This window comes from Eublepharis macularius, chromosome 17 (assembly GCF_028583425.1).
Source record: "Eublepharis macularius isolate TG4126 chromosome 17, MPM_Emac_v1.0, whole genome shotgun sequence".
NCBI lineage: Eukaryota > Metazoa > Chordata > Lepidosauria > Squamata > Eublepharidae > Eublepharis > Eublepharis macularius.
In genome coordinates this window covers 36806433-36828400 of record NC_072806.1, presented here as the reverse complement: position 1 = coordinate 36828400, position 21968 = coordinate 36806433, and the positions used below count along the sequence as shown (strand labels likewise).

The 21968-nt window shown below is 47.5% G+C and overlaps 1 protein-coding gene across 3 annotated transcripts in view; it reads left to right on the top strand.

Annotated features, from left to right (window-relative positions):
• HNF1B (HNF1 homeobox B) overlaps window positions 1–21968 on the top strand; it is a 106108-nt gene that overhangs the window by 24196 nt on the left and 59944 nt on the right. For 2 of the 3 annotated variants that reach the window (XM_055002101.1, XM_055002102.1), the window contains exons 2-4: window positions 823–1022; window positions 20003–20267; window positions 21500–21738. In XM_055002101.1, coding sequence (XP_054858076.1) covers window positions 823–1022; window positions 20003–20267; window positions 21500–21738 — 704 coding nt within the window. The remainder of the gene's footprint in view (window positions 1–822; window positions 1023–20002; window positions 20268–21499; window positions 21739–21968) is intronic. The other variant, XM_055002103.1, reaches the window with a different exon arrangement.

The following is a 21968-nucleotide window of genomic DNA, read 5'->3' as shown; positions in this document are numbered from 1 at the left end:
ATGGCAGCTTTGGAGGATGACTCTATGGCATCTCCTCCCTGCTGAAGTCTGTCCTCTCCCCAGACTCTCACCTCTCCAGGCACTTCCTCCAAATTTCCATGTATTTCCCAAGGTGGAGTTGTCAAACCTAGTACCTAAGAAGACCCTGAATTCCTAATAGTCTGAAAGGGAAATATTTGGACATCTCTCCCTCAAAATGGGGGACGTGAAGTTTATTTTGCAACAAAAAGCAGCCGTATGGGTGAGGCTATTTCTGTCTGCGGGTTTTCTGTTGCCACTTCACACATTTGGAGAGATTTTCAGTCAGCAATGGGTGAAATAATTATATGATTAATATTACAAAAATTAAGACAAAAAGACTATTGTGTGTGCTGGTGTGGGTTGCCTGGGGTCTTCAGAGAACTGAGCCTGTGAATTGTTAACTCAGAGAGCTAAAAATGGTGTGCCAGTTACCTCATCAGACTGGGAAAACCTGAGTTCAAATCTCCACTCTGCCATCAAACTCATGGCAGGTTACTCTCCATTGGTACTCTCCTACCTTACAGGGTTGTTGTGAGGATATAATGGGGCAGAGGAGAGTTTTTTGCTCCCTTTGTCCTCCTTGAAGAAAGATCAGGATAAAAATATAATAGACAGAATCTTACCATCCATTATTATTCCAAATCAAATTAATTTACAAGCGAATCTCAAATAATTTTCCCCAAGTGAAAAAACCAAAAATGCATCGTTCTCCTCCCTGCGCCTTGAATTTCCAGAGACTGTCTAGAATAGCCCCCTTCCTTTCGGCTGTGTAGAGGCTAACTCTTTTTTTTAATCCTTTAGCGAGGATCCTTGGCGAGCCGCGAAGATGATAAAGGGTTATATGCAGCAGCACAATATCCCTCAGAGAGAGGTGGTGGATGTCACTGGCCTGAATCAGTCCCACCTTTCGCAACACCTCAACAAAGGCACACCCATGAAAACACAGAAGCGGGCAGCCCTCTATACGTGGTACGTCCGGAAGCAGAGGGAGATTCTCAGGCGTAAGTACCATGTTTCAGATGTTACTCTAGTGGCGGGGTGTGTGTGTGTATGTGTGTATAGCCCCCAACGTGATCTTGGAGAGAAAGTGGGTTGCCACTCGTGTGTTCCACTCATTGCCCGCATCCTCAAGTGACAGCTTGTGTGTGCAAATGACAGGTTCATTGCTACGGTTTGGATCCAGGATACATTTTCCATCAGTGGGATGGAACTTTCCTGGTTCCCCCTCCCACTGCAGCCCAGTGAACTCTATAAAAAGTTGCTTCCGATGGTGAAGTGAGTCTGAAGAACAACGTTAAGGGGAGTTTACAGTGGAAAGAGGGAATTGGTGGAAATTGCCGATTGAGTCTGGATCCAACTCCATGGGGGAAAATCTTCATATAAAAATGTTAATAATGAATTATTATTATTATTATTATTATTATTATTATTATTATTCATTTGTTAGTTCGTTCATAATGCAGTGGGGCTACTTCTCACAATTAGCAGCAATTTATCAAGCCTTAAGTAATCAAGTCTGCCGGTATTCCAGTGATGTACATGTATGTGTAAACTGGCTCTTCAAATTTCAATGCGCACTTCTGCCATATGTGATCTTGCCACATAGCTCTCTCTCAGTGACAGTTACCCATCAGTAAACCTGCAGAGTTCCTACTTCTGGAGGCAAATGCTCTGTTACAAGTAGTTGGATTCTCTTTGTTTTGTTTTACTTTTTAAAAAAGCTTCTGAACTCACCGGCACAAAAGCTTTGTGCTTGGTTCTTCCTTTCTCATTTCCTTTTATCCTCCCAGCGACCCTGTGAGGTAGGTTATACTGGGAAAGAGTGACTGGCTCAAGGTCATGCAGCTACAGTTTCAAGGTAGAGTAGGGATTTGAACCTAGGGCCCACAGATCTTAGTCTGACGCTCTAGCCCCTGCATCACATCTTGCCTTTGTGATTGTAGTACTCCAGGCAGGGTGATGGTTGTGAGGATAATAATAACACACTTTGTAAACCCCTCTGAGTGGGCGTTGTCCTGAAGGGCGGTATATAAATCAAATATTATTATTATTTTTAGAATTATCAAGCCTGGTCTTATCTGTGTATGCTCAATGGGAGGGGTGAGGCATATTCTCATTTTGGCCGTTTCCACACGGCCAGAGCCTCCAGAAGATCGTGCAAAATTCACGGAACGAAGCATCTTCCTAGTGCGATTTCCTGGCACGATCCCGTTTAATGGCACAATTTCGGACGTCATCGCACCATTAAAGGGGATTGTGCCGGGAAATCACGCTAGGAAGATGCTTCGTTCCGTGAGTTTCGCGCTATCTTATGGGCACGTATGAAAACGGCCTTCGGTTCAGTCTTGGCCACGTGACGGGTGTGACACAGCCAATTCATAGCTGTAAGCTGCTTCACAGAGCTCACCAGGGATATAACATTCAAATAAATGAACAAACCTTTGAACATGGTTACTTGCAGGGCTTTTTTTCTGGGGGATGTGGTGGAACCCAGTGGGTTGCCCTCGGAGAAAATGGTCACATGGCTGGTGGCCCCGCCCCCTGATCTCCAGACAGAGGGGAGTTGAGATTGCCCAGCGGCGCGGAGGTCAATCTCAACTCCCCTCTGTCTGGAGATCAGGGGGCGGGGCCACCAGCCATGTGACCATTTTCAAGAGGTTCCGGAACTCCGTTCCCCCACGTTCCCCCTGAAAAAAAGCCCTGGTTACTTGTGAGAAAACGGTGCCCTGCATGTGTTCACATGCTCTTGCCCTTTCTCTTTTCACTACCTATTCCGCTGTTGGGATTTAGCCCTGCAAACAGCCTTTCCATGGCTTTCAGGCAGTGTTCCACAGACCTCCTATTGTGTATATAGAGATGCTTGCTGGGTGACCCTGGGCCAATCACACACTATCTTAACCTACCTTCAGGGTTGTATCAAGGGAAAATGGAGGAGAGCATATTGTATGCCACTGTGTAGGTGGGCTGCAAAAGAAGCAAGCAAGCAATATTATAAAGCTGACTTTGATTGACAGAGCAACCCTAAACAGAGACTCTTCAAAGGCAGTTTACTCCAATGAATTTAGAAGCTCCGGACTCTACTTAAGACGGCACTATCAGCCCGCTATTCCTGTTTTCTCCTGCCTGACGGGAAGTGGCTTTCCAATATTTGGGGTGTCTGCCTCTGTGCTCTGCCAGCATGGGCCCTTTCTTTGTTGATCAGGGAATTAAATTCCACAACCTCCCCTCTCAAAGGGCTGGGTTGCTATCATTTAGGGAATAGGGCCGTCACCAGCAGAGATACCTACCCGGCTTGTCTCCAGAGATCTAAGTTAACTTAAATAGCCTATTGTGTCAAGATGCAGTCAGGCCTCCTTGGGGGACAATGTCACTAGGACAGATTGATCCAATTAGTTGGCTGCAGTCTGGCACATCCAGAGATAATCTTTGTTGACTTTGTTTTTGATGGCACCAGGGCTTAGGCAGAGTGCAAGATACCAGAAGGTATTGCATAGTTTGATTGTCATTGTTTTGATGGATAGGGTATGGACTAGGGCTTTTGAATTAGCTGCACGTACAAGGGTCTGCTCCCCCCCCCTTTCATTTTCTTTTCTATTTGTTGGCAGGATTCCTGTTGTGCCTTGAGTAGCTGTATGAAAAGCCTGAAATTCAACAGGTGATTCTTTCTTCTCTTTTGCATCTCCATGCTGGAAAAGCTTCACCTATTGAATTTAGATCCAGAGGAGTTAGCCGTGTCAGTCTGTAGTCGCAAAATAGTAAAGACTCCAATAGCACCTTTAAGACTAACCAACTTTATTGTAGCATACGCTTTTGAGAACCACAGCCCTCTTCGTCAGATACATCATCAGATCTCAAGAACCACAGCTCTCTTTGTCAGATACATTGTCAGCTTTCAGGAACCAGAGCTCTCATCGTCTCAAAAGCTGATGATGCATCTGACGAAGAGAGCTGTGGCTCTCGAAAGCTTATGCTACAATAAACTTGGTTAGTCTTAAAGGTCCTATTGAATTTATTACAGCAGAAACTGGGGTGGGGTGGTGGTGGCTGGTAACTCTAGTCAGGGGTCTGCATGGATGGGCACCTGCCCATGCCCATCATGTCGTGGCAGAGAGCCCACCACCAACCTTTAACCAATCTGTTTCCTTCAGAAAATGAAAGATTGCCCCAAAGTTCCCTATGATGGAAGGAGACTGTGTTTGCATGTGCATATTCCATCTTTTTGTGCAAGAGAAAGGAGGCAGCACATTAGAGGGGGTGACTGCAATGCGCTGGCCCCCATGACCATAACCTGTCCTATCTTTATACCCTCCATTCTGCTGCATGCAGAGAAGCACAGGATAGGGTGTGGGGTGTATGGATGTGTGCAGAGAGGACTTAGATCCTTTAACTCGTGTAGGAACTGTATCTATACTATGAAGTCCCAGATTGCATGTCCGTGAACAGCATGACTGCAGAGTTGGGGCTAATGATATGGGTCATCCCTTTCAGCAGGTTGCCAGTTGTGTGGGTTTGCCTGCTCTGGTTAGACCTCCCCTGGAGTATTGTGTTCCGTTTTGGGCGCCACAATTTCAGAAGGATACAGACAAGCTGGAAGGTGTCCAGAGGAGGGCAAGGAAGATGGTGAGGGGTCTGGAAATCCAGACCTATGAGGAAAGGTTGAAGGAGCTTGGTATGTTTAGCCTGGAGAGGAGACAACTGAGAGGTGATATGATAACCACCTTCAAGTACTTGAAGGGCTGTCATATAGAGGATGGCATGAAGTTGTTTTCCGTTGCCCCAGGTGGTTGGTCCAGAACCAACGGGCTGAAATTAAATCAAAAGAGATTTCAGCTAAACATTAGGAAGAACTTCCTGACAGTTAAAGTGGTCCCTCAGTGGAACAGGCTTCCTCGGGAAGTGGTGGGCTCTCCTTCTTTGGAGGTTTTTAAGGTGGCCATCTGACAGCAATGCTGATTCCATGAACCTGGGCAGATCATGAGAAGGAGGGCAGGAAGGGTTACATCAGTGCTTAGTTCTCTTGGCCCTTCTTACATGCCCAGGATAAGGCTGATTGCCACCTTGGGGTCAGGTAGCAATTTTCCCCAGGCTGGTTTGGCCAGGAATCCTGGCAGTGTTTTGCCATCTTCTGGGCATGGAGCAGGGGTCATTGAAAGTGTGTTTGTGGGGCGGCGGGGGGTGTAGTTGTGAATTTCCTGCACTGTGCAGGGGGTTGGACTAGATGACCCTGGAGATCCCTTCCAATCCTATGATTCTATGAAAGGACCCCAGAAGACCTACCAGCGTCCACTAACTGGGCAGTTAAATAGTTCCAAAATGCAATGGCTAGGCTTCTGTTGGAGAACGGATACAGGGATCATCCCTGTGCTGGATGATCTACGCTGGCTATCCATTCCTTCCTAAGCACCGTTCAAAGTGCTGGTTCTTGCCTTTTAAAGTGTTACCAGTACAGTGCTAAACTCCTTCTAAGCCCATTGACTTTGCTTAGAATTGCACTATAAATGGGTTGGAGTCAGGATATTTGAAGACCGCCTCCTCCCATATTGTCCAGCCTGCCAGTTGAGATCTTCTCCTGAAGCCGGACTCTCCATTGCCTCCACCTGCAGATATGAGGTGGGTGGCCCCCAGAGAAAGAGCTTCGTCAGTGGAGGCCCCTCATATTTGGAATGAGGTTCAACTGGTGCTTAGCTGCCAGGCTAAAACAGTATTTTAGCCAGTCTTTTAAGTCATTGGATTCCATTTCTTTTAGCTGTTTTAAGATCTGCTTCTAGCCTGAGAATGGTTTTATGAATCTCATTTTAGGCTGCTTAATGATGTAGGATGCTAATGTTATACCCCTAGCTTATTTTTAATATTATTTTTATAGTGATGATGCTGTTGTTTTTATAATTGTAAATGGTACTGTATTGTATTTACTGTAGGAGCAGGAGTACTGCAGGCCAATGCCTGCCCAATTATTGCATCCCAGCAACTGACATTCAGAGGTACACTGTTGCTAAACATGGAGGTTCCATTTAGCCAGGATCGCTGTTTAATCTCCTTTAAAACCTATCTATTTAGTGGAATTCTGCCTCAAAATACAGTGATAACCTTTATCCCCACTGAGTTTTACCCTGCCATTTGTACTCTAAGAAAGTATTTGAAGCAGCTTATAAAGGATAACAAAATAAAATACAATGCAAAAAGAAATATACTAAACAGCCTTACCATTTGCCCACATTGGGCTGGCAGCCTCCCGTGGATGGGCTGTCTCACATGCCCTTGTGTTTTGGCTGGAGGAGAACTGAAATGGCACCACAACACGTGTCACTCGCCATCACTTCCAGGTAAAAACTCAGCAACATTCTGGAATTTCCCCCATCAAGTTTTGGGGGAAGTCCAGAGCACCTCTTGGCATGCTGATGCCACGTCTGGATGTCATTTCTGCCCCTTGCCTCACCTATAAAGCTCCTGGGGACTCCAGAGGGAGGCATGGCAACCCTAACATTAGGACAAAATTAAGAGTAGAAAGAGCAGCATAAAGGTAATAAATATCATTAAAAGACGGCCCAAGTAAAATAAGCTTCTGAGGAGAAGAACTAGGTTTGAGATCCCCAACATGGTGCCTTCGGGTGCTGTGGTGCCTGCCAATATCTTTCTTGGTACCCACGAAATGTTTTTAGAACATGGGCAGGGTAGGGATCTCATTCCCCTGGTGGGGGCAAGGGATCCCCCCACTCCCAGCCTCCAACCCCCGCCACCGCTTACCTGGTTGGTGCGGGGAACGGGCCTGAGAGCTCCAGAGAACATTCCTGGAGGACTTCCTTGTTGTGCTGGGAATGATGTCCTCCTCCCATCACACTCCTGTCCCCCAGTTTGGATTAGGGTTACCAGTCCCTCCGTGGGAGCAAGGAATCCCCCACTCCCAGCCTCCACCCCCCGCCACCGCTCCCATGGCCAATGGGGGAGAAAGCTCGGCTAATGGGCCCAGGAGCTCCAGAGCATGGAGGAGCACGCTCTGGAGCTCTTCCTTGTCGCTCCAGGAATTATGTCATCCTGGCACTACAAGGAAGAGTTCAGGAGCCTGTGCACGCTTTGTGTATGCGCAAGGTTGGACTCCAGGGGACCCCGCAGTCTTAGGGCAGGGCCAGGTGAGTGGCTTTTGCCCAGCAAGGCTTCCAAGTGGGCACTGGAGATTTGATTGGCTGTGCAGATTTTTAAAAATCATACTTCAGCAGCCACTGTCACCACACTACAAGGATCTTTGCTGGGTAACTGAAGTCAGCTGTGGCAGCCATTATATGGCTGGCTCCACCTACTGTGGCAGCCATTTTGTGGCTGCACGCAATATGCTATGCCTGAATTCCAAAGGTGTTGTGGACTCAAAAAGATTAGGGACCCATGGACTAAGAGCCAAGCTACAAGTGACGCCTGACACAGGTTGGACGCTTGTCAGCTTCCCTCAAGTTTTGATGGGAAATGTAGGCGTCCTGGTCTTGCAGCTTGGCTCTCCGACTGCTGTCCAATGGACTTTTCAACTGTCACGTGTCCAACATTCCGCCAAGCTGCCTACATTTCCCATCAAAACTTGAGGGAAGCTGACAAGTGTCCAAACTGTGTCAGGAGTCACTTGTAGCCTGGCTCTCAGTGTTCAAATTTTCTGAGGTATGGGTTGCAGTGGGGGCAAAGAAGCCATTTAGCAATCATACACAAGCAGGGAAGCAGTACGATGGCTGCTAACTGAAGCTGATAAGTTCGATAACAATAAACTGAAGCCTTTGTAGGAATCCCTTTGCTTCATTTCAAATTATCTAGCAGCAAGAGAGCACTTACAGTATTTTCTAGGTCAGTGAAGAGATTACTTTAAGTTATGAGAGAATCTGGATTCTTAGAAGGCCTTTTCTTGTTCTGGCCTCTAAACCATTGCTTCCTTCTCTCCTCAATAAATCCTTTGTACTCTGACTACGCTATTTGGTGGGATACATGTGTGATAATTTCTTGCACGTCTGTAAGGGGTCACAATTATGAGGTCCTCCCCCAACCTCACACAGCTGGCAGGGAAACTGGTGTTGCTGTTGAACTCCATGAGGCTTTCAACTTCCACAGACTCCCAGTACAAACTATGCCAGGCATTGACTGTGTGCTCTTTACATTGGGGACTAAGGATAGATTGGCAGGGCTTTTTTTCAGCTGGAACGCGGTGGAATGGAGTTCCGGCACCTCAGCAAAAATGGTCACATGGCTGGTGGCCCCGCCCCCTGATCTCCAGACAGAGGGGAGTTCAGATTGCCCTCTGCGCAGAGGGCAATCTCAACTCCCCTCTGTCTGGAGATCAGGGGGCGGGGCCACCAGCCATGTGACCATTTTCGCAGAGGGCGATTTAAACTTTAAAAAACTCCCCCCTTGTTCCAGATGACCCAAAGTGACGTCATTGTGTGGTCCTGTGCTGGCAACCCACTGAGTTCCACCACCTCTTTCCCCAGAAAAAAAAGCCCTGGGTGTTCCACTAGTCTACCAGCCCCCTAGCTTCCCAGCAAGCACCCTTTCTGAGCTGGCAGAGGTGTTCTCAGATAGGGTGCTGGAGAAACTAAGACTGATAGTTCTGAGTGATTTCAACATCCATGCTAAATCCCCCACGTCAGGGCCAGCCTAGGTCTTCATAGCTTCCTTAGCAGCCCTAGACCTCTCTCAAATAGTGATGGGCCCCACGCGTGAAAAGGGCAATTCCTTCAACTCAAATGTTTGCTCTGAGCCTTCGAGGGAGGGTCTTCTTTTGGAATTGGAGATTTGACCTGAAAAATGGACTGGCCATTACCTGGTGAAGTCAAGGGTGAATGCGGCCCTCATATCCCACAAAATGGGGGGCCCCAGGTAAAATGGTGCACCCACAAAGGCTCGTGGATCCTTCTGGATTCCAAAACATGCTGTGGGGTGGGTGGGGGGGTTAGAATTCCAAACTCAGGCTCTATTGAGGCTGTGGTGGAAGCATGGAGTCTGAAGCCCCTTGAAGCAACTGAAAAGATTGCTCCTTACCTCCCTCACTTGCAGTGGAAACCAGCCCCATGCTGCATCTGATAGAGCATGGTACAGAGCCCATTGGAAGACTTTTGAAGCAGCCTTACTTTTCTGCAACCAATGAATCAGCTCATTCCTATCCATCCCAACTGTTTAAGGCATCTTTCGACCCCTAAATTGGAACCTTCACTGGTTCAACAACAGACAGCTGCAACATGTTTGCAAAGTTTTTTGCTGATAAAATAGCTCTGATCTGGATGCCACAGGTGAGCCAGAAGTCATGCTGAACGCACCATCTGGTCCATTTCTGAATCACTTTGACCCAGTCACAGCAATAGTGACTGGGTCTCTGGATCCTTGCTCATCCGGGCTACTAAAATCTTCTAGAGCCCACATAAAGGAATCTTTGATGTCGCTTGTAAATCAGTCACTAGCTCAAGGCACCTTCTCTCAGCCTCTCATTTGTAGCTGTTAAATTGGATGCCATAATTATGCAGATGATACCTAGCTCTATAGCTCATTATCCAAATTCGCTGGTGATTCTGTAAAGGTACTGAGTCACTGCTTGACAGCTGTTGTCAATAGCGGAAAGCAAACAAATTGAAATTGAACCCAGACAAGACAAAAGTGATGCTGTTGGAAAAGCAAAGACCTTGAAGGACATTGTGCTTCTATCCTTTGATGGGGTTCAGTTGACCCTGGCTGACTCTGTAAACAGCCTTGTCCTGCACCACGTCGAGATGGTCTCCTCAGGAGTTGGTTGCTTGGGTGGCCGGTCTGTAATGGTGTTTGGGGCTAGAACACAAGGCTTGTTCAAAGCACACCAGTTGATCCAGCGCTCCAGTTCTGCCAAATCTAAGCCTGAATAGGCTGAGGGGTGATCTGGCTCAGCTGCGTCTGCCAGCAGGTGTTGAGGCTCAGGAGGCTCGGCTCTTTTCCTTGGTCCTGCAAGGAAGCATCGCCATTAGAGTCCTGGCCTGAGCCTGCAGGGGGAGAGCATGCGGCCAGCCTTGCACTTCACCTCCTCTGTGTTACTTCTGCCTGGTTCCTTTGCCACTGCTGGCCCCTCAGCATCAGAGGCCATCTGGAGGGTCTGTTGGCTCTGGCTGTTGTTCTGCCTGGTCTCTGAGGCAGGCGGCTTGGATGTGCTTGTAGGTGGCAGGGACTCACGCGCAGGTTCTGATGGGGTAGTCTCGGGTGCTGCTGGAGTCTCGCTTGCCGGTTCTGGCAGTGTGGCCTCTGGCACATGGTCAGCTGGTGCCCCTGCAGCACCAGGTCTGCCCTGGTCCTGCTGGTCCTCAGACTCTTTCTCTAAGGGCCAAGCTACAAGTGACGAATGACACTTGCCTGGCAAGTGAACAGACTCACGTGTATTCCTCCCTGTTCACTCGCCGTTCACTTGCTGTCCACTTGATCAAGTGGAGAGCAAGTGAACGGCAAGTGAACATGGAGGAATACACGTGAGTCTGTTCACTTGCCAGGCAAGTGTCATTCGTCACTTGTAGCTTGGCCCTGAGCCCTCCAAGTCTGAGCCACTGGCATGGTCAAAGGGGGTCACGACGTATTAGACCCAGCACTGCTGCTAGAGAAGCAAGTAAATGAAGCTGCAAAAAAGGCCTTCTCCAGACTCAGACTAGCCTGAAAGACGGCCCCCTCCCTTGACATGGCTGATCTGGCCACCTGGATTCATGGCACAGTAACATTGAGACTAGACTACTGTAATGCACTCTACGTAGGTTCCCCAGCAAAAGGTGACTCAGAGACTCCAGCTGGTGCAGAACGCTGCAGTTTGTTTACGCTCAGGAGCTAGACGGAGCATGCATACCGCTCCCGTTCTGCAGTCACTCCATCGGCTGCCCATCAGTTACTGGGCTCAGTTAAATATCATGACTATCACACGGCCCCTCACCTCTCTCTCCTTTGTGGCACCTTTGCTCATCTGGTCATGGCCTTTTGCAGACACCACCCTGCAGCTGGGAAAATTAACAGCCGCCCGCACACACGCTCTCTCTTGGGTAGCCCCTGCCTCTGGAGTGGCCTGCCTGAGGTGGTCCGGAAAGCTCCTACTCTTTTGCCTTTCTGCAGACTGTGCAAAACTGAATGATGCAGGAGGGCTTTCTACCCAGATTACAGGACTGTATCATAAAAAATAGCTCACTGAGATGCCTTGGGAGGGATGGGGACTAAACGCTATGCTATTGGGTACTGTCTGCTGATGTAGATATGTGCCTATTAGGGAGTTTCCACACACTAAACATGCCATGAAAATTAGTTATGCTATGTTGCAGATAGATTTCAGTTCTGTTCTCGGCTTTATGCTTGTTTAAAATTTTTCTGGTCCGTACCCTATTGTATCCGTTTCCCTAAATGCCCTGTCTGTTGTTTGTTGTTGTACTCTGTTCAGTGAATGTCCTAGCTGTTGATTATATTGTATTTCCACTTGAACTATGTGGGTCTCAATGAGAAAGGCAGATTAATAACAACAACAACAAAATAATAACATTCGATTTATATACTGCCCTTCAGGACAACTTAATGCCTACTCAGAGCGGTTTACAGAGTGTGTTATTATTATCCTCACAACAATAACCCTGTGAGGTGGGTGAGGCTGAGAGCGCTCTGAGAGAGCTGTGACTGACCCAAGGTCACCCAGCTGCCTTCAAACGGAGGAGTGGGGAATCAAACCTGACTCAAGATCATAGTCCTACCGCTCTTAACAACAACAACAACAACAATAATATCAAAGTTACATAGATAAACTGATACAGACCTGTGATAGGATTGCTAATAGGCTGGAGGAAAAGTGTCCTCCTGTCTCTTTAACTGAGGCACATTGGATGTTATTTACCAGGTGACTTACATCATATTAAGCCTATGAATATCTAAATGTAACTGAGCACACAGCCAGTTTTATGGTTTTGGCAGCAACGCAGAAGTAAAGCTACTGTAATACCACGGTTAGAGTTTCAGACTCCACAGACTAGGAAAACCCACGTTTGATGTCCACTCAGCCATAATTCGCACCGAGGGACTTCGGGCCGGGTTTCTCACAGGGTTGTAGTGAGGATAAAATGGAGGAGGGGTAGGGCCACATACGCTATCTACCCCGAGCTCTCAAGAGGAAGGGTGGGATAAAAATGTGACAGACAGTGTTATCATTAATGTACACAATGGCTGTATCCTCTATCATTGTTCCCTCTCTCCATATCATCTTCTCTGGCCAGTGATGGCTCCACATTATCTTACGCAAAGTTCTTTCCTAACCATGCCATCGCCTCAGGAACCCTGGGAATTGTAGTTTTGTAAGGGCTCCAGAAGTCTCAGTTGCCTTGCAAAACTGTAATTCCCAGAGGGTTATTGGGAAGCAACTATTTCCTGTAAATGGTTACCTTCCTATAATGGACATAGCCTTAAGCCTAAAAATGGTTACCAGTTGTTATACAGATGCTGGTGGCCCCTGGCTCCAAGGAGAGCCTTCTCAGCTCTGACTCCACCCTGGTGGAACGCTCTCCCAGCTGAGATCTGGGCCCTGTGGGACTTATTACAGTTCCGCTGGGCCTGCAAAACGGAGATGTTCCGCCAGGCCTATGAAAGTGGTTGAGGAGCTGGCGAACTGTCCTGCTGGTCCCTTGCCTGGTCTGCTCCGCTTCCAAAGCCTAGCTGAGATCTGTGGTGCCAATTAGGGTTCCCAGGTGCCTGCTGGTGCCTCCCTGCTCACCCAACCCACCAGTGATTGGCAGGAGGTGGCGAGCTCCTGGTTGCCTGCCATTTGGAGGCGGAAGCCATTGGCAAGCAACCCAGGAACGCACTCCCAGCAGGTGCAACGACGTCACTCCCAGGAGTAACGTTGCTGTGCCAGCTGCCTCTTTTGAGGCCTATCTTGGCCCCAAATGGGAGTGACGTCATCGCTCAGGCGTCGGGGAGCACACGTGCAGAGTGCGCGCGCAAAGGAGCACCACACTGTTAGCATGAGGTAAGTGCCAGGTTCCTCCCACTCCTGGTGTCAGGGTATAGTGACCGGGCAACCTTAGTGCCGACCCACGGTGATATGTACCGGACTTAACCCCCTGCCACACCTTAGAGGTCCTTGTTGGACTGTGTTTTATTGTTTTGCTGTTTTATATGGTTTTAAGTTATATTTTATAGTATTTTATGGTATTCATATATTGTTCTAATATAATTCATATATTGTTCTAATATAATGTTGTGACCTGCCCTGAGCTTGCTTGCAGGGCGGGCGAGATATAAATCCAATATATTAATTTTTATTTATGTATTTATGTATTTATTTATTTATTTATTAAATTTATATTCCGCCCTCCCCACATCAGCGGGCTCAGGGCGGATAACAACACAATTCAAACATATTAAGTATCACTAAAAAAGTTTAAAATTTCTACACATAATCATTAAAATTACAGCTATGCAAATATAATATATATATATACACACACACACATATAAAACAGAAAAATTAATTAATTAAATGCTCCATTAGGTTATTTAAAAAGAGGGTGCTTTTTATTTTTTGCTGTTTCCTGCAGCAATTCATGGCAGTTCATCTCACTGAGTTCATTGGGATTACTCCAAAGTAAATAAGGCCGTGTCATTCAGGAGTACGTACTTTACATTAGAAACAAAACTCATATAAACAACCAGATTCTGCACCAAGAAAAACGGAATTTTGAAACCTGCTCATTACAAACGTTCAGCAGCTTTGTACAAGACCTCTTACGTTTTTGTGTAACTGCTTCTAGAATTTTGCAAAATCAGTTCTGGTTTGGCACTCTTGGGAGAGAGCAATGAACTACACCAGGCACCCAAGCCCTGTTCCCAAATACTGAGAAACATTCACTGGTGGGGGAGTATTGATGGCTGCTGAGGCCCGAGAGTCTCAGTGCTGACTCCGCCAGACCCATCGTTGCTCAGCACTACTTACCTGCCTTCTCATACTGTGTGGCCATGGCTGGATGAACCCCTCTGGGGCCATTGGCCTCCTTCCAAGCCTGCCTAAGCAAAACAAACAGTAATGGGAGCAGAGGTGGAACAGGGTTAGCTGCTTCCACTACTCACTTGTCTTCTACAGTGTTGCTGTGCTGCGGTCTTCTCTCTTGAGAAATGAAATCCTGCCCTCAAGTCATAGTTGACTTATGGCGACCCCTGGTGGGGTTTTCATGGCAAGAGACTAACTGAGGTAGTTTGCCATTGCCCACTTCTGCAACCTTGATCTTCATTGGAGGTCTCCCATCCAATTATTAACCAAGGCTGATCCTGCTTAGCTTCTAAGATCTGACCCTGGGCTGTCCAGAGTAAGAAGGCAGCAGTTATGGCACCAGGCTGCAGAAGCCCGAACCTACTTTCTGCTGGGGGTATTTTTCACATAGCAACATGCTTGTGTGGTTTCACTGTTGCTGTTGCAGCTGCCAATACACTGCAGTGGCAACATGGCTTCTACACAGCAGGTTGCCCCACATTTTTGCTGTCTTAGTACCCTACAATGACTCCCCCCCCCCATGGGGGATCTTTTAAAGGTGGTTTTCCTAAATCAGCAATAGACACATCATCATAGTATTCTAATAATCTGTCGGGTTCTCTGCGTTCCCATTTTTATTCTAAAAGAAAGTATGTCTCTAGCCCTTTCCATTGTGGAGACATAAAGGCAAAGGCATATGTCTGCAACAAAAGAGGCAAGAGACATACCTCCCTTAAAAAAAATGAATGCTGGGAATTTAGAGAATCTGACAGACAGATTATTATAACATTATAATGCTATAATAATATGTCGGTTGCAGGTTTTTAGAAACCTCTAATGGCAGGGGGAGAAATGCTTGCCAGGCTGGGTCAGAGAAAATGGCTTCTGTGTGGCCAGGGCCAGAAAGATTTGGACTTCCCTGTCTGCATGCATGCCACCCTGGCATTGCTGTGGTCTTTCCCAAAATTTTGCAGCGAATTAGTTTGGAGGAAAAATCACAAGAAAGAAGGGGAAAACTCAAGAAGAGCATGATATAATACTTTCCTTACACCCTCCCACTCTGGGGACCCATAATGGCTTGCAATGTCATTCTTCTCTCCTCTGTTTTATCCTCACAATGATCCTGTAAGGTAAGTTAGGCTCAGAGAGAATGACTGGCCCAAGGTTGAATGACACAGGTTGGACACTTGTCAGCTTCCCTCAAGTTTTGATGGGAAATGTAGGCGTCCTGGTCTTGCAGCTTGGCTCTCCGACTGCTGTCCAATAGACTTTTAAACTGTCACTTGTTCAACATTCTGCCAAGCTGCCTACATTTCCCATCAAAACTTGAGGGAAGCTGGCAAGTGTCCAACCTGTGTCAGGCGTCACTTGTAGTTTGGCCCTAGTTTCTGTGGCAGACTGAGGAATCGAACCTGGGTGTCCCAGTTTCTGGTCCAGTACTAAAGGTTACACCACACTGGCTGCCTTAGGTGGATTAACATTTTTGTTCTTTATCTTTATCATGAAAATAGATATACAAAATGAATAGTGAATTTCAAATGAAATTTATTATACAGTCAAAGACCAGCATAGAGGGAATACTACAAAAGTACAGAGTTAAAATTATGAATAAAAATAGCACAAAATTAAAATAGTTAATTAAAACAGTAATATAAAAGAGTGATATTTACAATAACCCCCGATAATGAGAGCATTTGATGGATTTTATAGGCTGTTGCACAAACTTTTGTGACTGAGTCTGTAGTTGTTGGATTTCCGTCTTCTAGAAGAAGCCTAGCATATTCCAGTAGTGAATTTTTATTTTATTTATTTATTTATTTATTTATTTATATTTCAATTTCAATTTATATACCGCCCATCCCCAGGGGCTCTGGGCGGTGAAGAGTTAAAATCGATAAAAACAAGAACTAAAATCAATATACAAACAATAAAACAAATTAACAAAGTGCAGTGGTGGGGAGAACCCTCCCCCACCCCAAAGGTGGGAGGCCGACATGGCAAAGTATTTAAAAAATACTTTGGTGCTATAGGAGTGGAGGGGAGTAGAGAGTGCCCTCAAGTCATGGCTGACTTATGGCAACCCCTGGCGGGACTTTCCTGACAAGAGTCTAAGAGAGGTGGTTTGCCATTGCCTGCCTCTGCAACCATGGTCTTCGTTGGAGGTCTCCCATTCAATTACTAATCAAGGCCCACCCTGCTTCGCTTCTGATATCTGATGAGATCGGGCTCACCTGGGTTATCCAGGTCAGGGTATGTGACTGGAGAAGGAAGGGTTAATTCTCCCCCCATTGTGCCATTCTTCCAACCACCTTACCACCACCCATATTGTGTGTGAGCTGTCAAGTCACAGTCGACTTGTGTCAACCCCAGCAAAGGGCTTTCAAGACAAGTTTGTTTGTTTGTTTGTTTATTCAATTCTTAGCCCGCCTGCCCTGTGAGCGGGCTCAAGGCTAGTTACAACAGGCAGAATAGAGGTGGTTTGCCATTGCCTTCCTCTGCAGAGCCTGCCTTCCTGGTCTCCCAAGTACACATATGGTACCTTTCTTTTTTTCTTACTGCTGCATAAAACAATTGAGGATGTTCTGATTGGGGAAACGATGTGGGAAGAAGAGTTAATGCCACCCTCCCTTGATCCATATAGCTGCCATATTACCTGGGTACTTTTCACACTCGGATTTTAAAGCATGTTCCGCTGTCCCATGTTTGCAGGTGTTTTATACTTGCAAGCTAGTCATGGGACGCGGTGCCACTCTTTTTTCCCATTACCCCGATTTTTCTCCCTGCTGACATAACATGATGTTAATTTTTAATCAGCTGCCCAGTCGGGGCTGGCCTAATTAATGTCAGTGTGAACATTTTGCAGCGGTTTCCCCTCTTTCCTTTTCCCTGGAAGCTGATTGGTTTGTGAGGAATTAACCACACCCACCCAAATCAGCTCTCTGAACTACTTTTCTGCCATTTTTTGGCCTCTCTGCAGCCCTCTTGGGCTCCCCGCAGCTCAGCTGGGGTAGCTGCTCTCCTCTGCAGCCCTCCTGTCAACCACCCACCCCAACCCACTTTTCCTGGTGGTAAGACAGGACTTCCATTTGCACAGCACCTTTTTTAAAACTTTGAGCATGTGTAGTAACATTGAAACGTTACTACATCTTCTGACCAACAAGCCCCCCCTGTGCCCACCCTTCAACCAATGACCCCCACCCCACTCTTCCCAGGATCAAGGCAGCACTTCCCTTCCCAGTGGTAAGGCACGGTGTTGGGGAGAGCAGACTCGTACCCAGCCCCAGCTCAGCTGAGACGCACCGAGCTGGGGCTCGAGGGCAGCCACACTCCTGCTCCACAGCCTGGGAGGGCTGCAGAACAGGAGAGCGGGTGCCCCAGCTGAATCACATCTCAGCTGAGCTGAGTACGATTTTGTTCTCCCCTACACTGTGCCTTACCCCTGGGAAGGGAAGTCCTGACTTACTCCTGGGAAGAGTGGGGTGGGGGTGAGTGGTTGAAGGGTGGGCATTGGGGGGGGCTTGTTGGTCAGAAGATGTAGTAACATTGAAACATTACTACACATGCTCAAAGTTAAAAAAAATGACATGCACTTGAAAACCTCTAAACGCCGCAACCGACTCGGGGCTTCGAAGTAAATATGAAACGAAATGCAGGACACCAATTTGAAGCTTCAGTTGAAGTATGAAATGCATGGTGCCAAGCTGAAGCCACAGCAATTGCGGCGACTGCTCAGAAATGGTGCATTAAACGATGAGTGTGAAAAGTACCCTGGACAAGTTTCCATTACAGAAGTACTGTATCATGCATAGTTTGGCCCAAAGAGTTTGAGTAGAATATTCAGTAAGAGTTAATTAAAGATGGTAATTAACCTGTTCTTCAATTCCATACATATCCCTCCCCCCCTCCCTGTCTCTGAATTATAAGGTGGTGCCACCAAATATTAAGGAAATCTGCACTTGCCTTAGAAACATCTCCAGCACATTTTTTGTTGTCATGATCAGTTTTACTTATGTGGTATCGAGTGAGATATCAACTGTGTAATAACTTGCAGGTTTTCTCCTTCAGATAGTTTCACAGAGATATTGCAGGTCCTTTGCTAAAGATTCCGTGTTACTCAAAATCCAAAGCATGGGTTACCAAGTCTTTTCCTACTAACAGAAGTGTGTTAAATGACCAAAAGATACTTGGGGTTGGCTTAGGGTTGCCAGGGACCTGGAGTGCCTTGACAGGGGACCCCCAGGTCCCTGTAGCCTCCTGGCGGGGGATTGGGAGCCGGCACTTACCCTGTCTTCCTTTCCCCACATGTGTGCATAGCACGTGCGCTCCTGGCTTGCGTGATGACGTCACCTCTGCGAGTGATGTCATCATGCGGGGTCAAAGGGCGCCCCTGGTTCAAAGGGGGCCCTTGTTGCTGCCACCGCCAACCACCCTCTCACTCGCTCGCCCGCCCGCTTGCCCACATGCTCGCCTGCTCGCTCGCTCTCATTTGACACACAGGGACTGCGGTGGCAAGAGGCAGTAGCGGTAGCAGCAGCAGCGAGAGCCAGCGGCAGTGGTGCCATTGAAAGCGAGCAGCCGCACTGGCAGCAAGAGCCTGTTCTTGCTTCTGCTGCTGTCGCTGCCTGCTGTCGCGGCGCGGGAACACACACCCCTGCCTGGGGGCACGCCGTGCCACCTGGGGAGGGGACTCCCCAGGGAGCGTGCCCCCTGCCAGCCATGTAAATGGGCATGGGTGGAGGAAAGGGTGGGATCTGGGGATCCCCCGCCCCCAGTGGGGGAATGGCAACCTTAGGTTGGCTGCAGGTTTTTAGGGGTGCTTGGGTACAGGCTGGGTGTCCTCACGCCCTTTTTTTACACTTTCCTTCTCCCCCTTCCTTCCTTACCTCAACCACAGCAATATTTTGTGATTGAGTTTCTGCTCCCTTCTTTCCGCTTGACTGTGCTCTGCTGAAGGGAACAGAATGCCACCCCCTCACTCCCGTTTTAGCCCCATTGGTGTCAACAAGCCTAAAAAGAGGAAGGGCACGCCACTGCGAAGATACAGGGGCCCCTTGGGGGGAGGTGGGGGAGTTCACAGCAGGACGTGCTTGTCTTGCACTTGGTCACAACAAGAATTTCTCCCGTTGGGAAATGGGGGATTCGGATTGAACCGCCATCTTAGTGGGGAATGGATGGGCCTTCTGCCAGATTACAAGTTCTCAGTAGATGATCAGCCATTAAGATTGCCAACCTCCAGGTGGAATCTGGAGCCTCCCTGAATTACATCTCTTCAATACAAAGATCAGTTCCCCTGGAGAAAATGGCTGCTTTAGAGGGCGGTCTCTGTGGTATTATGCCCCACCCTCCATGAATTTCTTAACCTGGAGTTGACAACCATACTAACCATGCTGACTACTGTTTCCTCATTTTTTATTATTAACGTCTGTCACTTCTTTACTTCCTTGATTTTATATCCATGTCGAGATCAGCTGTGGAAGTAAGAAGTTTCATGTTGCTAGAACTATAGGGGATATATATCCTCCAGCCAATGAGCTGCTAAGCTTTCTCTGTATAGCTCCTTCAGAACCTGTCCTCTAGAGCCACTCCTGTAAATGAGACACAGGCTCTACCTAGAATTTTAATACCAAGAGCCAAGCTACAAGTGACGCCTGACACAGGTTGGACGCTTGTCAGCTTCCCTCACGTTTTGATGGGAAATGTAGGCATCCTGGTTTTACAGCTTGGCTCTCCATTACAGCTGCAAGACCAGGATGCCTACATTTCCCATCAAAACGTGAGGGAAGCTGACAAGTGTCCAACCTGTGTCAGGCGTCACTTGTAGCTTGGCTTCCAGTGGTTACCTAGTTTGCCTCTATGGTTGGGACCGCCTGCATGCAAGACTGGTGACATGTTAGGGAAGGTCAGTCCAGGTAATTGGGCTGGTACCATAGAGTTGAAATAATCTGTGCATAAAGGTTTCTTTCTCTTTGAGTGGCAGCGGCTACAGGCCCGATCAAAATCTGCTCCTTTCTCTTTCAGAATTCAACCAGACAGTCCAGGGTTCTGGAAATATGACAGACAAAACCAGTCAAGATCAGCTGCTGTTTCTCTTTCCAGAGTTCAACCAGCAAAGCCAGGGTGTGTGCCAGATAGATGATCCCTGTGCCGAAACGCCCAGTAAGAAGATGCGCCGGAATCGCTTCAAATGGGGCCCTGCTTCCCAACAGATATTGTACCAAGCCTATGAACGGCAAAAGAACCCCAGCAAAGAGGAAAGGGAAGCTTTGGTGGAAGAGTGCAACAGGTAAAAAAACACCACAATAAAAAAAAACCAAAGCCAGCCATTTTTTCTGCAAAATGCGGCACTTCTTGTGCCTGATTAACCACCAGATTGTTGGCAGAGGGCAGGGGCTTTGTTTGTACCAAATGCCCATTGTGTAAAAATGTCTGACATGTTCTGCCAAAAGGAAAGAACCTGCTATTCTAAAAATCTAGCATAAGTAAACAACAGAGGAAGCCTACCAGTAGGTCAAGCATGCACAGTTTTTGACTAACCCGCCAAACCAATTGCTACTCACCATCCACGTATTTGGGCCTGCTAGATTCTCTGCTTCCCTTCCCCCGCAACCTCTGTTGTGGAATGAATTGGATTTGGAAGTCTGTAGGTTCTGCAGGTGTGCATCAGCCTGAAGTTCAGATTCCGTAGCCGGGTCTGTACTTACTAGTAAAGCTGTGGAAGAAAAGGGCTTGGAGAGAAATCAGCCAGTTTATTAATACTCTAGTATAGATCTTTGGTGCAGCTGCATTTGGACTCCTGTATCCAGGGGCGGCCCAGTTTCAAAAAGATGAGAACTGCTGTAGTATAGTGGTTAGAGTAGGATCTGCTTTGAACCTCCACTCAGCACGCTGGGTGACCTTGGGCCAGTCACATAGTCTCAGCCTAACCTACCTCACAGGGTTGCTGTGAGGATAAATGGAGGAAACGAGAATGATGTAAGCCACTTTGAGACCCTTTGGGGAAGAAATGTAGAGTTTAAATGGGGTAGATAAATAAATAAAATCCCCACTGGGTCATGAAGCTTAGTGGATAGGGTTACCAACCCGGAGTTGGGAAATTCCTGGAGATTTGGGGCTGAAGCCTAGGAAGGGAAGGGGTGTGATGCCATACAGTCCACCCTCCAAAGCTGCTTTTTTTTTGTCCCAGGGAACTGATCTCTGGAGATCAGTTGTAGTTCTGGGAGAACACCATGCCCCATCTGGGCTGTTTCCCCACATCCTAAAAATAGCACAACACTCACAGAACACTGGCGGCTTCCTTGCGCTATGTCACCTGGATGCAGGCAGTGATCACCGCCTGCCTGTGGGTGACGTCAGAAAGAGCGCAAAGAAGCCGCCAGTATTCTGTGAGTGTTGCGCTATTTTTAGAACGTGGGGAATCAGCCCTGGAGATTAGCACCCCTAGGCTGGGACGCAGTGTCGTAATAGTCCTTCCACTCATTTATCACAACCCCCATCCTCTTTATTCTTCTCTCCTAGGGCAGAATGCCTCCAACGGGGTGTGTCCCCTTCTAAAGCGCACGGACTGGGTTCAAATCTGGTGACAGAAGTCCGTGTCTATAACTGGTTTGCGAACCGGAGGAAAGAAGAGGCATTTCGCCAGAAGTTGGCTATGGATGCCTATTCTACGGGTCAGCCTCACAGCATGAACCTTTTGCTTTCCCACAGTTCCCCTCACCACGCTCAGCCTAGCTCTTCCCCCCCAAGCAAAATGGCAGGTAAGCAGGTGTGGGGCGTATTGTTTGCAAAGGGGGAACTGGGGGAATATGTGTGGTTGTTACAAGAACTTTGCTGTTGTTATCGGGGGGTGGGGGGAATCAACAGATGGGAGAACGAAGAAGGGAAAGCCGTATTTTGTTTTATTTGTTCACTTCTTTTTTTTACTGTGCGGTAATTTTAAATTAAATAAAAGAAGTTCATCTCAGGGCAGGGCTAGGGTTGGTAAACA